Here is a 17,481-nt window from a genome sequence, read left to right on the forward strand (position 1 = left end):
TATTAGTTCGATTGGTATCAACATCATGAATTAGTCTGGAAACAACATATAGCAATGGACGGCTAAAAGTCAGGAAACAAAAACTTACGTTCACTCAAGGAACTGATGAAGACGTGTGCAGACACATAGTTTGTCGCTATATCACGGAACTTAGTTTTTGGCGGGTGGTCCTGGAACGAATTAACCACGAATAACGAGGGATTAGATTTACTCTTTGTCAATTATACTGGATGGAATGGTGGTGTAGTGGGTAGCGCTGTCACCACACAGCAATGCAGTTCCCGTTTCGAGTCCCAGTCTGTGTGGAGTTTGTATGTTCTCCCCGTTCTCTCCAGGATCTCCGGCTTCCTCCCACCTCCAAAAACATGCACTTTAGGTTAATTGGCCAGTCCCAAAGTTGATGGTAGGTTTGTCTGTGCGTCTGTCACTCCGCGGCGCACTGGCGTTGCGTCCGGAGTGTCTCCCGTCTCATGTCCAAGCCAGCTGGGATAGGCTCCAGCGACCCGCAACAACAGACAAGTGGTTAAGCAAACGAATGGATGGATGGAGTTTGTGTTTTATAGTTCTAACCATCAGTTCTTTCAGATGAATCGGTCTATAGACTGTCTGTAGCAGCTTTCTGATCAGACTGGGCAGTAACCAATCATAAGTTCAGTCACAGACCAACAGAACAGCCAATGGGAGCAATTTGGAGTTCAGTCTCTTGCCAAAGGTCACATCGACATGTATCCTGCAGGGGCCGGGGATCAAACCCGCGACCTTCTGATAAGTGGACAGCCTGCCGATGAGCCACAGCCGCCCATCAGTCATGATAACTGAGGCATAGCTGTAAGTGGTCACCCTTGTTTGTTAGTTGACATCTCAAAAACTTGTCAACGGATTTTAATCAAACTTCTGTCAGGGCCGATCTTGAGCCAAGGAAGTCGAGACATGACGGTGCCACCAGTATGTAAATGACACGATGAATAATAAGTCATACAAACAGTCATTCAAATGAAAATCATCATCAAAGCAATTGATGATAAACACAAAATCCTAAGTGCTGGAAGTCAAGGATTTAGGTCGTGGTACTCAGGTTGACACAAGGCAATGTAAAAAACAAGTAAAGTGATGTCCTCACTCAACATCACTTCAGTTGGTTTATGTTTACAATGGTAGTGACAATGGCATTTATTTGCACCATCTAAGTGCTTTCAAATGAATACATTATGCCTCGAGGTTGGAATAATGCAGCATTTTTGAACGCTACACCTTTAACTTCTAATTAGAGTTGTAAGTTCTGCTGGGTTCAAACGAGAGATTATAATGTGATGCAAATCAAGTCTAGACCCGTGTTTTTCACATTGCTGCTAGTGTAATATAATGTATAAAAAAGTCAAATAAAAGACATAACCGCAATAAATGTACTCTGGGGTGAAAGAAAGCTGTCTACTAAAAGGTCCATAATGTTTTAAGATGGTGAATTTGAGTGAGACGCTGTTGCATCTCAATAATCAGTGTGTGCAGAAAAGTGATCTCTGAAATGATGTATAGCTTTTGAAAATATGTCTGCTGAAGGGTGTTGTTTGAGATTGGTTGTCAGAGCTCAGCACTCGAAGAAAGGATTCAAATTATTTGAAAATGATCTAATTTGCGCACTGCAAAATGTTCTCTGCAGAGAATGAGTTGATATGAGGAGATAAAATCTTAATCAAACCAGGTTTCATACTGAGATACAGTCTGAGTTTGTCTGAATTAGATAAAGCTGAAACTTGCATTTGTCTTCATTAAGACAGGGGCTTTCATGGTTAATTCTGATTTGTCGTGTACGTGTGTGTTTGTGTGTTAGATCGACAGGACTTGGAGGAACCCTCCAAGGTAGATGAGCTGCAGGAACCCCTCCTGGAAGCGCTGAAGATTTACGTGAGGAAGCGCCGGCCCAGCAAACCCCACATGTTCCCAAAAACCCTGATGAAAATCACAGACCTGCGCAGTATTAGCGCTAAAGGTAGGAAAGATACAACTAGACAGTGTCTAGAACTAGAAACACACCGACATCCAGGTCCCACCCTCTGCCCTCCACAGTCTGCACCACTCAGGTCAAATCTCAGGACTTTCCCACCTGCTGTCTCTCCTCCTTACCTGGTTTCCAGTCACTTCCTCTTCATCATGTCAGCTCTGCTGACTCTGGTGACCAATCATCCTCCTTCTCATACCGCTCTCTACCACACCCTACCAGATTGTTCATGGCCTCTGATGCATTTCCAGCATTTAGTCTTTACCTTCTCGATTCTGGCCCTGCCTGTTCCCGGGCAAACATCCTGGATTTTGCTTCGGAATTCTGTCCCCAACTGAGTTTGCCTTTGCCCTACCTATACTCATTCATTCATCCCAAAACATCCATACAGAAGTTATGTTTGTGGAAAAGTTTGTTAAATATTTCTTTCTGGGGTTTTTTTATTTGAAACTTTAACTTTTTTATTTTTAGATATACAAATATAAAAACTTGGAATTAGCATGGACAAGATAGATAACTTGTGTTTTTTCTTCAATGAAATGCACTCATGGTGGAGTATCCCAAATAGTTTATACTTCATCATCTCAGATTTACTCAAAATTTAATCCTACGCTAAGATAAAATAAGTGAGTTTACTTATCAAGCCTATTTCATGCCACCCCCACCTTTTCGCTCAACCCTACATCTCTTTAAAAACCCAAAGCTTTATAGTCACGTCCACAAATATTATTTGTAACTTTGGTTCATACATGCCCAAGCATCACACTGCCTCCCCCATGTGTTACAGATGATAGATGATATTCTTTGGATCATGACGTATATCCTGCCTTCTCCATATTTTTTTCTTGCCATCAATCTGATAGACATTGATCTGGGTTTCATCTGTCCAAAGAATGTTCTTCTAGAACTGTTTTTAGCTTTATCAAATCTATATCTATATTGAGTCAAATAGTTTGACTCAAACAAATCTGCAGATGCAGACCTTTAAATTCAGCACTGTAGCGTGAATATATATATATATATAAATATATAATATATTATATATTATATATATATATATATATATATATATATATATATATATATATATATATATATATATATATATATATATATATATATATATAAAACATCTAGACATAACTTTGTAATTTGGGTGCCTATTTGTGCCCTCATCATGGTCTTGCAGGAGCAGAGCGGGTCATTTCTCTGAAGATGGAGATCCCAGGTTCTATGCCGCCGCTCATTCAAGAAATGCTGGAGAACTCGGAGGGCCAAGACGGCCAAAGCAGCACTAATGGCAACAGTAGCACTTCACCGGAGGCGGGGGTGAGTCCTAGCTCGAAGGACAGCCCAAAGGACGATACCACTGCTGAGGAGTCCCCGAAGTCCGTGGACAGCGAGGGGCCCATGGCTGCACCGCCTGTTGAGGAGCCCTAGGAGCAAACTCTATGACATGCGTTTGCACAAAAAAGGAACAAACAAGCAAGGGAACGACCCCACCCCCCATACCCCCAATAACCTCTCTGCCCCCATATCCTTTGCTCGGTATTGCGTAAATCTTTGTATCCTTGTCCCTTTTTTTCCCCTTGATTCCCCCCCAAATTTTCTCCCCAAAAAGAAAACATAAACACGGAGGCCTCAAAGGATCACTTTTCCTTGTGTATACTTCTGAATCCAGCTCTTATTTGGCATGGCGTTTTCTGGAAAAGAGACAGCGACAACAAGGGCGTGGCCCCTTACAAACCTCCAGAGATGATACTCCTCAGGTCTCCTGTGTAAATTCGTATCTGCATGACGGGAGTTTGATAAGTAATTTTACTACTCTTTCTCTCTTCTCTCTTTCACCATCTTTTCCTCATCTCTCATATTGTCGGCATACGTACATTGTACATACCATTGTATGGTTAGATCTCTGTTTCTATGATGACTTTGTGGTGCTTTTTTTTTTCATTGTCTTGAATATTATCTTTGAGGTGATACATCGAGGTTTTAAAGCTGGACTAATTATAAGTCCTTCAAATTGTTATCTAGAATGTTACTGCATATAGACATTATGAAAGTCTAATATTTTATATTTGTTCATGTATTTAAAAATTGTTGGGGTTTTTTTTGTCTTTTGTAACACTCTTCTGTTCATGTTCTCTACATGAATGAGTGTTCATCTCTAACCGCCAGAATGCAAAGCTTCTCTCCATATCAACAGCCGTTCAGTGTGTTCAGCTGTTTCCTCAAAGGAGGGAAGCGAAGCAGCAGAAGCCTTCGACACACACTCATCAGACCGACTGTCTGTTTACGTCTCCGTCTCAACAGGAGCTGCCGAGACTCGACATATGAGATTAAATTTAGAATGAGGCAGTCTATGAAATCAACTCATTTGGTGGCTGGATGTCCTCCTAAATCAGTTTACCTCACTGTCAAAACAAATTGTGAAAATTAATGTGAAAATTAGGGTTTCTGATAGAGGCCAGAGGTTTTCCTGCAGCAGGCTGTGATCACATCCGTTTGCTTGTTACCCCATACTTCAGTTTAAACTGAGACGCACTTTATTAACATCATCTGGTAATTTTCAAGGATAAAAATTCTCTTAAAGTCATTACATTTATTTTACTGGAGGTTTCTGACTTTGTAGTTCATTTATAAATCTAATTCTCATGCTATGTCTTTGTTCTGTGGAAGAACTATCTGCTCTGGTCGTGACACAAGAAAAGAAAAGATGTCCTTGTTAGAGAAACATGCTAATTCAGAGAACACAAATGTGGTGCAACAACAATGAGGTAACTAGAAATAGATGTTATGGTAGAAAAGAGGTGTGAAGCACAGCGAGCATCAAAAAGTCCATGTAGCTTTGGTAAAGGTTAAATGTTGTACAAATGCACAAATGGAGGAAAGCCATGAAGTAATTAACTCCAAGCACACAAGTGTTTTCACCGAGGCCCTGGTGAGCCTTCATTCTGCCCCAACATCCTGAAGGCAGTGGAGGTAAAGACGAGGTGGGACGCAGGATGACTAAAAATGTCTCCAAACTGGGGAGATCGTATGTCAGTATTGCCTATTATACTCTTTTTAAAGAGTAGCCATCCAAAAACAAACAGCAAAATTATTACCATCAGACCGATTTCCTTGTCCAACTTTGCCCACATTGGAAGTGTCCAGTTCTTATGTACAGAAGGAACATTAGAGATGTTATATGTGCCATGGTATATCTATAAAGTAATGGAGTAGTAATCTAGCAATATTCTCGATTGGCGTTTGCTCTTCCTATTGCTCAGAAACCAGGTTGTTCGTTGACCTTTTTTCTCAGAGAGCATGGCCTAAAAATGAAAAAAAAAAAGCAAATATTATCAACATCTTATAGTTCCTTCCAAAATACATTTTCAGTTTCCTTTCAAAGATTCTTGAATTCTCAACTCAATCCCACCACTAATGTGGAGACCAGGGCTGCAGAAGAGAAGAACATTTTGATTTTACACACAGTAATACTGAGACATTGGTTCTTTCCCAGTAGAGGAGTAGTGGACAGACTTTACTGCACCTCCAGAGCAAACTGGGGTAACCACAGCCTCTCCCAAGAACAAACCATATCCTTTGTCAGCCTTTTTATGACACTTTTCTATGCCAGCTTCCCATGCAAGGTCATGAGCTTTCGGTATGATCACAGCCTGTCTATCTACATACTTTTCATAAACTGCCTGAACGTCAGACTAATGAGTGTGTGCCTCCGTTAACATCATTTACTGCTAACTGGGCTCTAAAAAGCGCACATGGGCTCTGTTACGGCCTTATGAACAGAGCTCCTCAACCTGCTTTTCTCTCAGAAGTGTCTTCTTTGAACGGGTGGAACACAGGGGGTAATGCAATCTCACAACACACTGATGACCCAACCCAATGGGTCGGGACTGTTGTACAGTTTTGTAGAAAGCACACGGTGGGACACTGTCCACATATCCAGAGTGAGCTACATCCAATGAGCTGAAAAGGATTCTAGATGACCTTTCAACTTACCTGAAAGGACAAAGTTCAGTCAAGTAAAGTTGGGACAGCTGGGTTCTGTATCTCATTTGCAGGGACGTAGGCGATGTTTCCTACTTCATGTATCCCAGAAAGCTGAGGTTACGCCTGATTTTGAACTACGAGAAATAAAACCTGTTGTATTCTCTTTTAGGACCCATTCATTCAGATATCAAGCTGTTCACTTCCAGCACAAAAAAAAAGAAATAAAAAATGAACCACTTAAACAGGCGGAAACTTTGAAACGTAGTTCTCATTCTGAAACTGATCAATGCAAAGACTCACAAAAGAATGTCAGTAAGGAAAAAAATCAAGGTTCATATCACAGGACTTCAAATGTTTTAACTTAAACATAGACTGACAAGGTTTTTCATACGAATGATGGTTCCTCAGCAGGTCTTTGTGCCAGCAGGTGTTTAACAGATTGATTGTAATCATTGAGGTAATTTCCACAATTACTGCAAATTGCGTACTTTTTTTGGAAGTTCTTAGATCTTGAAAATGATCTGGATCTACAAAAGAACTTTTATTGTTTTCTATGACCCTTAGCCCCCACTCCACAAAAAAACAAAAAAAAACAAACAATGAAAGCAAAACCCTCCTAGATGATTTAATTTAATCACTCTGGGGCTGTTTTCACAGACTTCATTAGATGTTTCCTTTCTGCACTGCATTTACTCCAGGCTGTTTTAAAATAATTAAATTTGAGTTTTCTCTATCTAGTTCACCCAAACAATTTTAGCTTCCATTAACAATCCCACAATACAAATATTCCAATGTTCCATTTGGTAGGAAAATGTTACAAAAAGGGGGACTTAACCTGTCACCTGGGGTGTAACTTTACAAAGATTTCAAAATCGTAAGTATGTTGACAACAAAACAGATTTGTTGAGGTTGATGACATTCAGATTATTGAATACAAAAGCAAATTTAAATCCTAAATAATGATAGTGCCTGGCACAAATATCATGTTAAGTATGTCCTGGAACCTAATTTTTATATGTAACTGTTACAGTCACATGCATTTGAACTGGAATGGGAGAATAAGTCAAACCTGTAGGAAAGTGAAAGCTATTTGGGTCTCAACAGCACAGACAGAAGCCCATCTGCATTCCATCCCGGCTCAGAAATACATATCATAAGGGAATCCAGAGCTGTTTTTTTTATTTTTTATTTTATTTTATTTTTAATTGTTTGTTTTTTAATTTTATTTTAACGTGTTTGAATGTGAATGATGTCATGGCGTCAGTCAGAATGATATGCAGTGTTAAGGATTATTTCCTTTTTATCTCAATGTAACATGGGGGAATTTCTTCTTTCTGTCTTGCTCTCCTGGTGAGAGATGAGAGGAGCTTCTTCTTTTTTTTTGTTGGTGTTTTTCTGTTTCATGAAGCTGGAAAACCTTCACAGCTTAAAGAATGTCCACCTTCACCCCTGAAGCGTCAGGCCAGCCTTTAGGCATTTGACCACAGCAGGGACTTTAATCTGTTCCTTTAGGACACCACTACACAATGCTGAATTACTCTTGTTTATTTCTGCTGAATGTTGTACCGACATAACTGTAATACTCTTCTATCTAGCTCATTGCAGAGGTGTTATATAAACGGTGTGTGCTTTGCATTCCAATTGGCATCGCTGTGGATAAGACTCTCTTCTGCTTGTCTTTGGGAACATCAACTCATGTTCAAGTATTGAAAGTTGAGAAAACTGAACGTCGGTGGTCTGAACTCTGCATCCATACAACACTACATGTCCTGTGTAATTTGGGACGAGGAGAAAGAAGAGCCGACAAATGAGAGAAACGGACGACCAATGTCGACCCAAACACCTGATATTTTTTGGATGTGTTGTGCTCCATGTCAAACAACAGAGCTGCTTCGCTTCTCCTCAGCCAAGAAGCCAACCTGCTGTCATCAATCAATCAAAGCCAATCACTTGACAGCTGTTTGGTGAACAGGTCACCTAATGAACTAGGGTTCGACTGATATGGGGCTGAAAAACCTGATTAGCTGTGAATAACATTTTGAGACAACAAATCTACAAGAGATTGTCACATATGTTCAAAAACTGCCTATTGATCTCTAAATGTAGCCAGACATGTCAATATTGTATGTTAAGAATGGATAAAATGAGGACGAATGAGGAATATTCTGTCTGACATACAACTCCCTTAATGTTCAGTATCAGCAACTTTTATCCACAGTTACATAATGTTTTAAATGTTTACATGTATGTAACTTGATTTATGATGGACAGCCACATAAAATGTATTGTTAGTTTAGGTTAGATATATGATATATGAGGACTCATCATTGTAAGATAATTCAATACATACAAGTTTAAGTTAATGTAACTGCTAGGGTGAAATCTGGGAATTGCTTAAATTGAACTGGATTTTCTAGAAACTAATTCCACTGAGACACACACACACACACACACACACACACACACACACACACACACACACACACACACACACACACACATATATATATATATATATATATATACAGTATATATATATATATATATATACTATAAAAGAGTAATAATCTGTTTTAATTCTTCACATAATCCAGAAACATAACCTGTTCCTTGATTTGATTAAGGAATGACTCTACCAAAAAAAATAAGAAATGGAAGAACCCATTATTGCAGCAAGGCTAGCCCAAATCCATCCAAGGCATTTTTATTATTTGTTGTATACTTTTTTCAATTACGCTGAAAACACAAAGCAGTGAAGAACTCAATATCAGCTCCACATCTTGGTCCAACCCTGGTTCAAACACCTTAGGAGACGTGAAAAACGACTGTGAACCTCAATCATTACATGTAGCTCTGTTGTTGTCTGTCCTCAAGATGATCTTGGTGGACAAACTGTCCACAGTCAGAGAAACCCATCAGCAGTCATATGCAGTGTTGTATAGTTGTGTTAATATGAGACAAGATGGTTGCATCTCATCGGGTATGAGGATCAGAAAGGGGCTCATGGGAATTTTTTTTTTGTCCCACAAGCCCTTGCTGCCTGTAGCGCATCTGCAGGAGCTCTTGTGAGGTTTGAGCTTTGATGTGTGTCGGCTCTCCATTTTTTTAATATTGTATGTTTGTTAATTAACATATGCTTTTTATGTTCATATACTGTTTCACTTTTCCATGAACTGTCCTGGCAAAGTAATAAAATATATTTATTTTAAAATACTCACAGTGCATCTGTACCATAACATCGTTGCTTGGTTTTTATCAGACTGAACTCATACAAGTCTTCATCGCCTCCGGTAGGTTTGATTATCAGATATCAACATGAACAGGTTCAAGTATTTCAAAGCTACAGGTATATGTAAACTGTCAATTAAATCTCGTTGTGTAACAGTATTCTAATGGTCAGTTTTTCATGGGGTGACCATCTTCTACCTCAAACTCCTCCAACATCATGTTGTGTTACAAGATGTAAGTCATACCAGCACTGGGAGTCCCAGAAGTTCTTATCCATTTATTGATTTATGATTGATAAGCAACTGGAAACACAATGGATGTGACAATTCACAGGAAGGTCTAGTGACATTACAAGGCAAAACAAAATGTCTATTAAACCTTTACCTGCATATTTATATTGTAAGAAAACATATTTTAACTTCTGAATATTAATGAAGTACCACTGATCTTAAAAAAAGCACATCACCATTATTCAGATTGGATTCAAATCCAAATTATTTATAGCATCAGTAATAATTAGTCAGTTCCCCTAGAAAATAGGTATTTTTAGGTCCACCAGACTTAAGGTGTACACTTACTGTTGAAACGCTGGTTGTGTCTTCTTCTTTTCCTTTCAGCTTTTCCCTTCAGGGGTCTCCACAGCCAATCAGTGTCCTCCATCTAACCCTGTCTTCTGCATCCTCTTCTCTCACACCAACTACCTTCATGTCCTCTTTCACTACATCCATAAACCTCCTCTTTGGTCTTCCTCTAGGCCTCCTGCCTGGCTGTTCAAAACTCAGCATCCTTCTACCAATATATTCACTATCTCTCCTCTGGACATGTCCAAACCATCTCAGTCTGGCCTCTCTGACTTTATCTCCAGAACCTCTAACATGTGCTGTCCCTCTGATGGACTCATTCCTGATCCTATCCTTCCTGGTCACTCCCAGAGAGAACCTCAGCATCTTCATCTCTGCTACCTCCAGCTCTGTCTCCTATCTTTTCCTCAGTGACACTGTCTCTAGACCAAACAACATCGCTGGTCTCACCACAGTTTTGTACACCTTTCTTTTCATTTTAGCTGAAACTCTTCTATCACACATCACACCTGACACTTTACTCCACCCGTTCCATCCTGCCTGTACACGCTTCTTCACCTCTTTTCCACTCTCCATCGCTCTGGACTGTTGACCCTAAGTACTTAAAATCCTCCACCTTCTTGATCTCTTATCCCTGTAGCCTCACTCTTCCACTTGGGTCCCTCTCATTCACACACATGTACTCTGTCTTACTGCGGCTAACCTTCATTCCTCTCCTTTCCAGGACAAACCTCCACCTCTCTAGCTTCTCCTCCACCTGTTCCCTGCTCTCACTGCAAATCACAATGTCATCTGCAAACATCATAGTCCATGGAGATTCCTGTCTAACCTCGTCTGTGAGCCTGTCCATCACCATAGCAACAAGAAGGGGCTCAGAGCTGATCCCTGACGCAGTCCCACCTCCACCTTGAACTCCTCTGTCACACCTACACACACCTCACCACTATCTTACAGTCCTCATACATGTCCTGCACCGTTCTAACATACTTCTCTGTCACTCCAGACTTCCTCATACAATACCACAGTTCCTCTCTGGACACCCTGTCATCAGCTTTCTCCAGATCTACAAAAACACAATGCAGCTCCCTCTGGCCTTCTCTGTACTTCTCTATCAACATCCTCAAAGCAAATACTGCATCTGTAGTACTCTTTTGTGGCATGAAACCATACTGCTGCTCACAAATCCTCACTTCTGCCCTTAGTCTAGCTTCCACTACTCTCTCCCATAACTTCATTGTATGGCTCATCAGCTTTATTTCTCTGTAGTTGCAACAACTCTGCACATCTCCCTTGTTCTTAAAAATAGGAACCAGCACACTTCTCCTCCATTCCTCAGGCATCTTCTATCCAAGATCCTGTTGAACAACCCAGTCAGAAACTCTACTGCCACCTCTCCTAAACACTTCCATACCTCCACAGGCATATAGTCAGGACCAAGTGCTTTTCCGCTCTTCATCCTCCTCAATGCCCTCCTCACTTCATTCTAATCTTTGCTACTTCCTGGAAGAGGACAATTCAGTCCTCGTATGTTCAAATTAAGTGCTGCTATTTTTACTTTATGAACCGGTAAGGTGTCAGATCTGGTATACAGTATTCACTTTTAACAATTCTGAATTTGTACATTGTATTTAGTGTTGACTGCCTTACAGTCCTGTTATAATCAACATCACTGTACTTAAAGCATAAACTGTTTGTAATGTATAAGTTTGTACATGAGTGTATTTATGAAACCTGGCCAAAATTTTTTCAGAAGCATGTTTATTATAAGTTGGGCAAAGAAAAATTGCTATTAACAGGGACAATAAATAGAACTAAAATAACTTCATCCTGTCTTTGATAAAATGTATCCGTGGTGGGGGGGTGCAGAGTTTTTTGGTTGTTTAAAAATGATCCATAAATTATGACGACTCAGTCATGAAAGAACCAGCCCAGCAAAAACATTTCATTGTTTACTTTCAACTTCATGTTCAAAAAGTTACATCGTATTTTAACAATTAAAATGCGCTAAACAGCATTCTAAACTTCTAAAAGCTGCTTTGGACAAATACATAACATCTGAATGAGTTTATAAAAAGAAACCTGTGTGTAACATGTAATAAAGTGTAAAACACTGACACATTAAAATTCATTGGACATCACCAGTCATGAAAATAAAACCAAACAAGAAATGTACAAGTCTGTGGGAACACAGAAAGAGGAAGCATCTTCCAAACGAGGAACATTTTGTTTATCATTTCAATCAAACATGTCGTCATCTTCGTCATCTTCATTGTCTGACTCCACAAAGTACTTCACCTCCTTCTTGGCCCGACCGGGTCTGTTACGACTCCGAGCTTTCATAGTGCTCAGGTTGTTGCTGTCATCTTCCTCATCATCTGATGGAGGTTTCTGCGCAGGAAACAGTCAGACTCACTTAAATAAAGAGTGAGAAAGGCTGCTGTCGTTGCTATCATCAAAAAGAACTTAAATGTGAAAATATTTGGCCTCTGGTTGACTATAAGTACTGTGATAATAAATACTGAAGCTTTTCAAGACGAGGAAAAGCCTAATACTCACTCTGGCAACAGGTTTGGACACTTTCTTCATTGGGCTGTAGTCTTCCTCAGAGCCTGACCCCTTTCTTTTCCTCCCTCTGCCTTTACCTACACATCAGGAAAAAAGTGATGAAAATATTTTCACTCAACCATGTTGAGTATATTTAGTCAAAAAACACCAGAATCTTTGCTGGACCTTTGAGAGCTGTTGTTGTCTTCTTGGATTCAGTGTCCGAGTCAGAATCCCAGATGGATTTATCTGGTTTCTTTGCCCTTGGTGCCGCTTGCTTTTTGGGTTTGGGAGCTTCTTCAGAGGGCTTCTTAGCTGCTAAACACAGACATAGAGCTGACCATCAAGTACTGCTTCTGTCATATTATTATCATTAGTAACTTACACAACGTTTTTATAATATACCCATTAGATCATGAGTTGTTGCTGTTACTAAATTCATTTACAATTCAGGAGTCCCTTTCTTCCCCACTTCCTCCCCTTTGAGTTGTTTTTTTCAAAATGCTGCATTAGAGCGCCCTCTAGTGATGAAGAACAAATCTGACCTCACTTAAAACCAGTAACATCTACAATGTCACTCTCACAATAAACATGTATTGGAGACAAGAAGTTGCTGTACACCAATTTTTTTTAAAAAAACAAACCAAAAACGCTAAACTGAACTGCACTGGTGGGCAAGACTAAAGATGAGCTGAAGTGCAGGAGAGACCAAACAATGAGGTGACCTGGGACGAGCGGATGTGTCTAAAAAGCAACAGAACCAGTACAGTAAGCCTACTTGTCTTAATATGCACAATATACATAAAATTTTAACAAAAATTGCTCAGGTAATTCCATTCCATGAGATTGAATATGATATGTCAGGCTATGTTCTGTATATTTTATTGATAATAGTAATAAAAATGTATTGTTGTATGAATGACTGCTTGCCACATAATTTGAAGAAAAGTGGCCACAATAGTGGTCTTCATATAAAGAAAACATAATTCAATAATAATTACCAAATCAATAATTCATGACAACGCAGAGACGTACGCAGTTTCTGGTTACGTCTGTACTTCAACAGTTATGCTCACTTAAAAACACTAGAGCAGTTGTTTGGCTTTTTTACCTATCAGACCCAAAGGCACCTGATGGGCTGGAAGGCTTTTAGCCAAAACCCTTAATTATCTGTGATCCCACACTTTTCGTTGTGTAATTGAGGATGCACTGAACCTCGTCAAGGAAACTTACGTTTGCCATCTTAGGAAGAGACCAACACACATTTTTCCCCCCTTTGATTTATTGATAAAAATAGCACAAAAAAAACATTTACAAAAAAATTGGAAAAAAACAACTATGAATTATGAGGACACAGTCTGTGTGTGGTTACAGTGGAAGTGAGTACACTCACAATTCCGGCACTGCCATGGCATCTCCCTTTGACCCACATGTGTATCTGTAGCACTCAACACATCATATAGTGGTGGGATTGTTATTGCACCAAATGCTGACCCAACATTGGGCTCTTTTTCCTGGGATAAGTGTGGCAGGGCTGTTGCCGAAGCAATTTGTCCTTTTGCACATGAGATTTAGCAAACTCTTCTTCGAGCTTCAACAGGAAGTTTGCCCGTCTCTCCTCCTTCCTAGCGCATGCTTGAAAAAGTACATGTGCATTCAGTGCTGCCGTATCGATCATGTTAAAGAATACGTCATTGTCCAGCGCCGTGTTCCTGAGCAGACAGTGTAGTCCCACACCATCTAGTCCATCACATCCACGCCACACTTTGTGGTGTTGTAAAGAGTGATGGTGTTTGGCTTCATTTTGGTGGTATTCTCAGTCTGAGTCATGTTGTACATGCTACTGAGAATCTAGATAGACTTCTGCGGTTTGGCCGCATACACTGTCAGCGTGGCACCAATGGTTGAACACACCTGACAAATAACATAAACTGTTATTAAGATCCCAGTAGGGAAATTATTAGCAAACTCTAGATCACACTTGTTGTTAGTTGAAATGCATGCATATTAGTGTGTACAGGCCCGTAAAATACAAACACAAGGGCATGTGGGCATGCAGTCGGAATGGGGGGGCAGGTAGAGTGGCAGGCAGCTCCTTTGTGGTGCCCCAACTATGAGCAGCTTACATAAAGGGGCGGAGCCTTGCTCAAGGGCGCCTCGGCAGTGCTTGCTTCAAAATGTGAGCTGAACTGACACCTCCCAATATAAGCTCACACTCCGAAGTGATTGGGCGTGAGCGAGAACTGAACAGCCAATCTTGTAATCATTGGACGACCCACTCTACCCCACTGAGCCACGGCTGCCTCAAGTGAGGGAGAAAAGTGCTATTTTCGTAGCACTTTTACAAACAGTGACACACTTGGAGGTTTTGATTTGAAAAAATAGAACCAGATAAAGATAACCACATAAAAGACCAGCAACACACCTGAGTGCTGAACTGTTGGCGTTTCATCTGTCTATCTGATTCAGGAATTTCCTGGCGAACCTTGTTGACTATGCTGAGGACGGTGGTTTTCCAGCTAAGCAGTTGATGGGCAAGGGACAGCGACGTGAAGAAGTTGTCCGTTGTAACAGTTCTGCCCTTGTCCAGGAATGGTTTCATCAGCCTCATCCCTCCATTCTCTGACAGGCTTTACTCACTGGAATGAATGGGGTCCTTGCCAAGATATGGGAAGACATTGCAGATGTACTTGGTTTTCAAGTCGTAAGAGACCCAGAACTTGATCCGTGTTTCATGATGTCTCCGAAGCGGTTCCGGGACATAGTTTTAATAATTTGTAGATTTCCCGGTTTACTGACCAGTAGTCAGACGATGATGGAACCTTGGTCAGCCCCCGCAACATGACAATAGTAATAAATGCCATTAGTCCAGGGAACTATGCATGAACCAATCCCTGTGCCCGGCTTGCTGTGCATGTTGAATAGTCCATTCTTGAATGGCACAAAGGATGTCAAGCGTGATCAAAACTAGGAAGATCTGAAAGCGAATCAAGATTTTGCCGTTGGCCGTCTATCTGCGGCGTAAGGTTCTGTTAGAGTGAAATCAATGCGCCTCCCCGCCTGTTCTTCACACTACACTGTGCCATCTTTTGCTGTCCCTGTCCGGCCAGTCCCCAACCAAGCTCTCTTTTTTGGTTGAGGACCAGTCTCCTCATCTGCAGTATGAACAAATTCAAATTATGACAATAGGAAAATCAAATGATATCACAAATGCATGCATATGTACTAATAATAATTTAAGTAAATCTCAGATATACCTTCTCTAAATATTGTCTAAAATATCTCAAATAGAAAGATACAGCAAAGGCAGAAAAATGTCTTGCCCTTCAGATGGCAGTGAATGTCTGGAGGTTGTCTGATGCCAGAAGACCCAAAACTAGTCACACGGTGATATGAGCACAAACGAGACAGTGGAAAAGGCAGAAAAGGCAGAGTTGATGTTTATTGTCACTCCTATTTGCTTTTTTTGTATTTTCGACTTCAACTCTCACTTTGGGCGTACAGGGATTGGATGGCCCTGAGGAGAGGCCCCTCACCCCATACTCCGGCAGCACCTCCTACAGTAAAGTCCCTGGGGAACCGATCGTACTCCTTCTCCAAGTCACATGTAGACCAGATGAGCATACTCCCAAGCCCCCTCCATGCCCCCTACATGAGTAAAGAGCTGGTCCATTGTTCCACGACAAGGACAGAACCCACATTGTTCCTCCTCAATCTGAGGTTCGACAATCGGCCGGACCCTCCTTTCCAGCACCTTGGAGAAAACTTTCCCAGGGAGGCTGAGGAGTGCGATGCCCCTGTAGTTGGCACACACCCTCTGGTCCCCCTTTCTAAAAGAGGAACCACCACCCCAGTCTGCTACTCTTTTGGTACTGTCCCAGCCTTCTACGCAATGTTAAAGAGGCGTGTCATCCCTGGCAGTCCCTCAACAACCAGGGCCTTCAACATTTTGGAGCGAATCTCATCAACACCTGGGGCTTTATCACCGTGAATCTGTTTAACCACTTCGGTGACTTCGCCCAGCGAGATTGATTGGAATCCCCCATCATCGTCCAGCTCTGCCTCTGAAACGGAGGACGGGTCAGTTGGGGTAGTTGGATTTAGGAGTTCCTCAAAGTGTTCCTTCCATCAATCAACAACCTCCTCAGTCAGGTCAGCAGTGTTCCATCCTTGCTGTAGACAGCTTGGATGGTCCCCCTTTTCCCAACCTGAGGTGTCGGACAGTCTTCCAGAACAACTTTGGTGCCATCCGAAAGTCCTTATCCATGGCCTCTCCGTACTCCTCCCACACCATGTTTAACCTCCATCACAGTTGAGGCTGCAGCCCTTCTGGCCTGTTGGTAGCCAGCAACTGCCTCAGGAGTCCCCAGGGACAACATGTCCCTGAAGGCCTCCTTTAGTTGAACGGCTTCCCTGATTAACAGGGTCCCCACAGTGTCGAGGGTTACTGCCCCCTGAGGCACCCAAGAACGTGAGATTACAGCTCTCAACTGCAGCTTCGGCAATGGAAGCTTTGAACATCTACCATTCAGGTCCGATGCCCCCAGCTTCCACAAGGATGCACGAGAAGCTCTTCCAGAAGTGTGAATTTAAGGCCTCGGGTAGAGTCCTCCTCCAGACTTTCCCAGTTCAACCGCACTACTCGTTTGGGTTTACCAAAGGTTTCCTCCGCCAACGGACCCAACTCACCACCAGGGGGTTATCAGTTGGGTTACCCCCTGGTGGGTCGCCCCACCCGAGTGTCCAAAAGACATGGTTGAAGGTCAGATGATACGATCAAAGGATCGATCATTGACCTTCAACCCAGGGTGCTCTGGTATGAGAATCCTTGTGTTCAAACATGATATTAGTTATGAACAATCCATGACTAGCACAAAAGTCCAAAAACCTAACACCTTTTGGGTTCAGATCAGGGAGGCCATTCCTCCCAATCACTCCCCTCCAGGTGTCTCCATCATTGCCGACAAGTGCATTAAAGTCCCCCAGGAGAACAATGGAGTCCCCTACAGGTGTCCCGTGCAGGACCCCACTTAGGGACCCCAAGAAGGCCTAATACTTCGAGCTATTGTTTGGTGCATACACACAAACAACTGTCAGAGTTCTGACATTTCATGTCCCCAAAGCCAGCTTCTGCCG

At 41.5% G+C, this 17,481-nt stretch overlaps 2 protein-coding genes across 4 annotated transcripts in view; one reads left to right on the top strand and one right to left on the bottom strand.

Moving 5' to 3' along the window:
• Positions 1-9,246, top strand: part of LOC137607360 (retinoic acid receptor beta-like) — a 34,793-nt gene extending 25,547 nt beyond the window's left edge. Inside the window, exons 5-6 of the mRNA XM_068333062.1 lie at positions 1,829-1,987; positions 3,186-9,246. Of these exons, the coding sequence (XP_068189163.1) occupies positions 1,829-1,987; positions 3,186-3,436 (410 nt within the window). The 3' untranslated portion in view covers positions 3,437-9,246. The remainder of the gene's footprint in view (positions 1-1,828; positions 1,988-3,185) is intronic.
• A 2,296-nt stretch (positions 9,247-11,542) lies between these two features.
• top2b (DNA topoisomerase II beta) overlaps positions 11,543-17,481 on the bottom strand; it is a 30,128-nt gene continuing 24,189 nt past the window's right edge. Inside the window, exons 35-37 of one of the 3 annotated variants that reach the window (XM_068332694.1) lie at positions 12,532-12,660; positions 12,358-12,443; positions 11,543-12,189 (exon numbers count right to left, since the gene is read on the bottom strand). In XM_068332694.1, coding sequence (XP_068188795.1) covers positions 12,037-12,189; positions 12,358-12,443; positions 12,532-12,660 — 368 coding nt within the window. In that variant the 3' untranslated portion in view covers positions 11,543-12,036. Of the gene's footprint in view, positions 12,214-12,357; positions 12,444-12,531; positions 12,664-17,481 lie in introns of all 3 variants that reach the window. The other 2 variants (XM_068332693.1, XM_068332695.1) reach the window with 2 other exon arrangements.

Source organism: Antennarius striatus, chromosome 14 (genome assembly GCF_040054535.1).
Source record: "Antennarius striatus isolate MH-2024 chromosome 14, ASM4005453v1, whole genome shotgun sequence".
NCBI classification, from domain to species: domain Eukaryota; kingdom Metazoa; phylum Chordata; class Actinopteri; order Lophiiformes; family Antennariidae; genus Antennarius; species Antennarius striatus.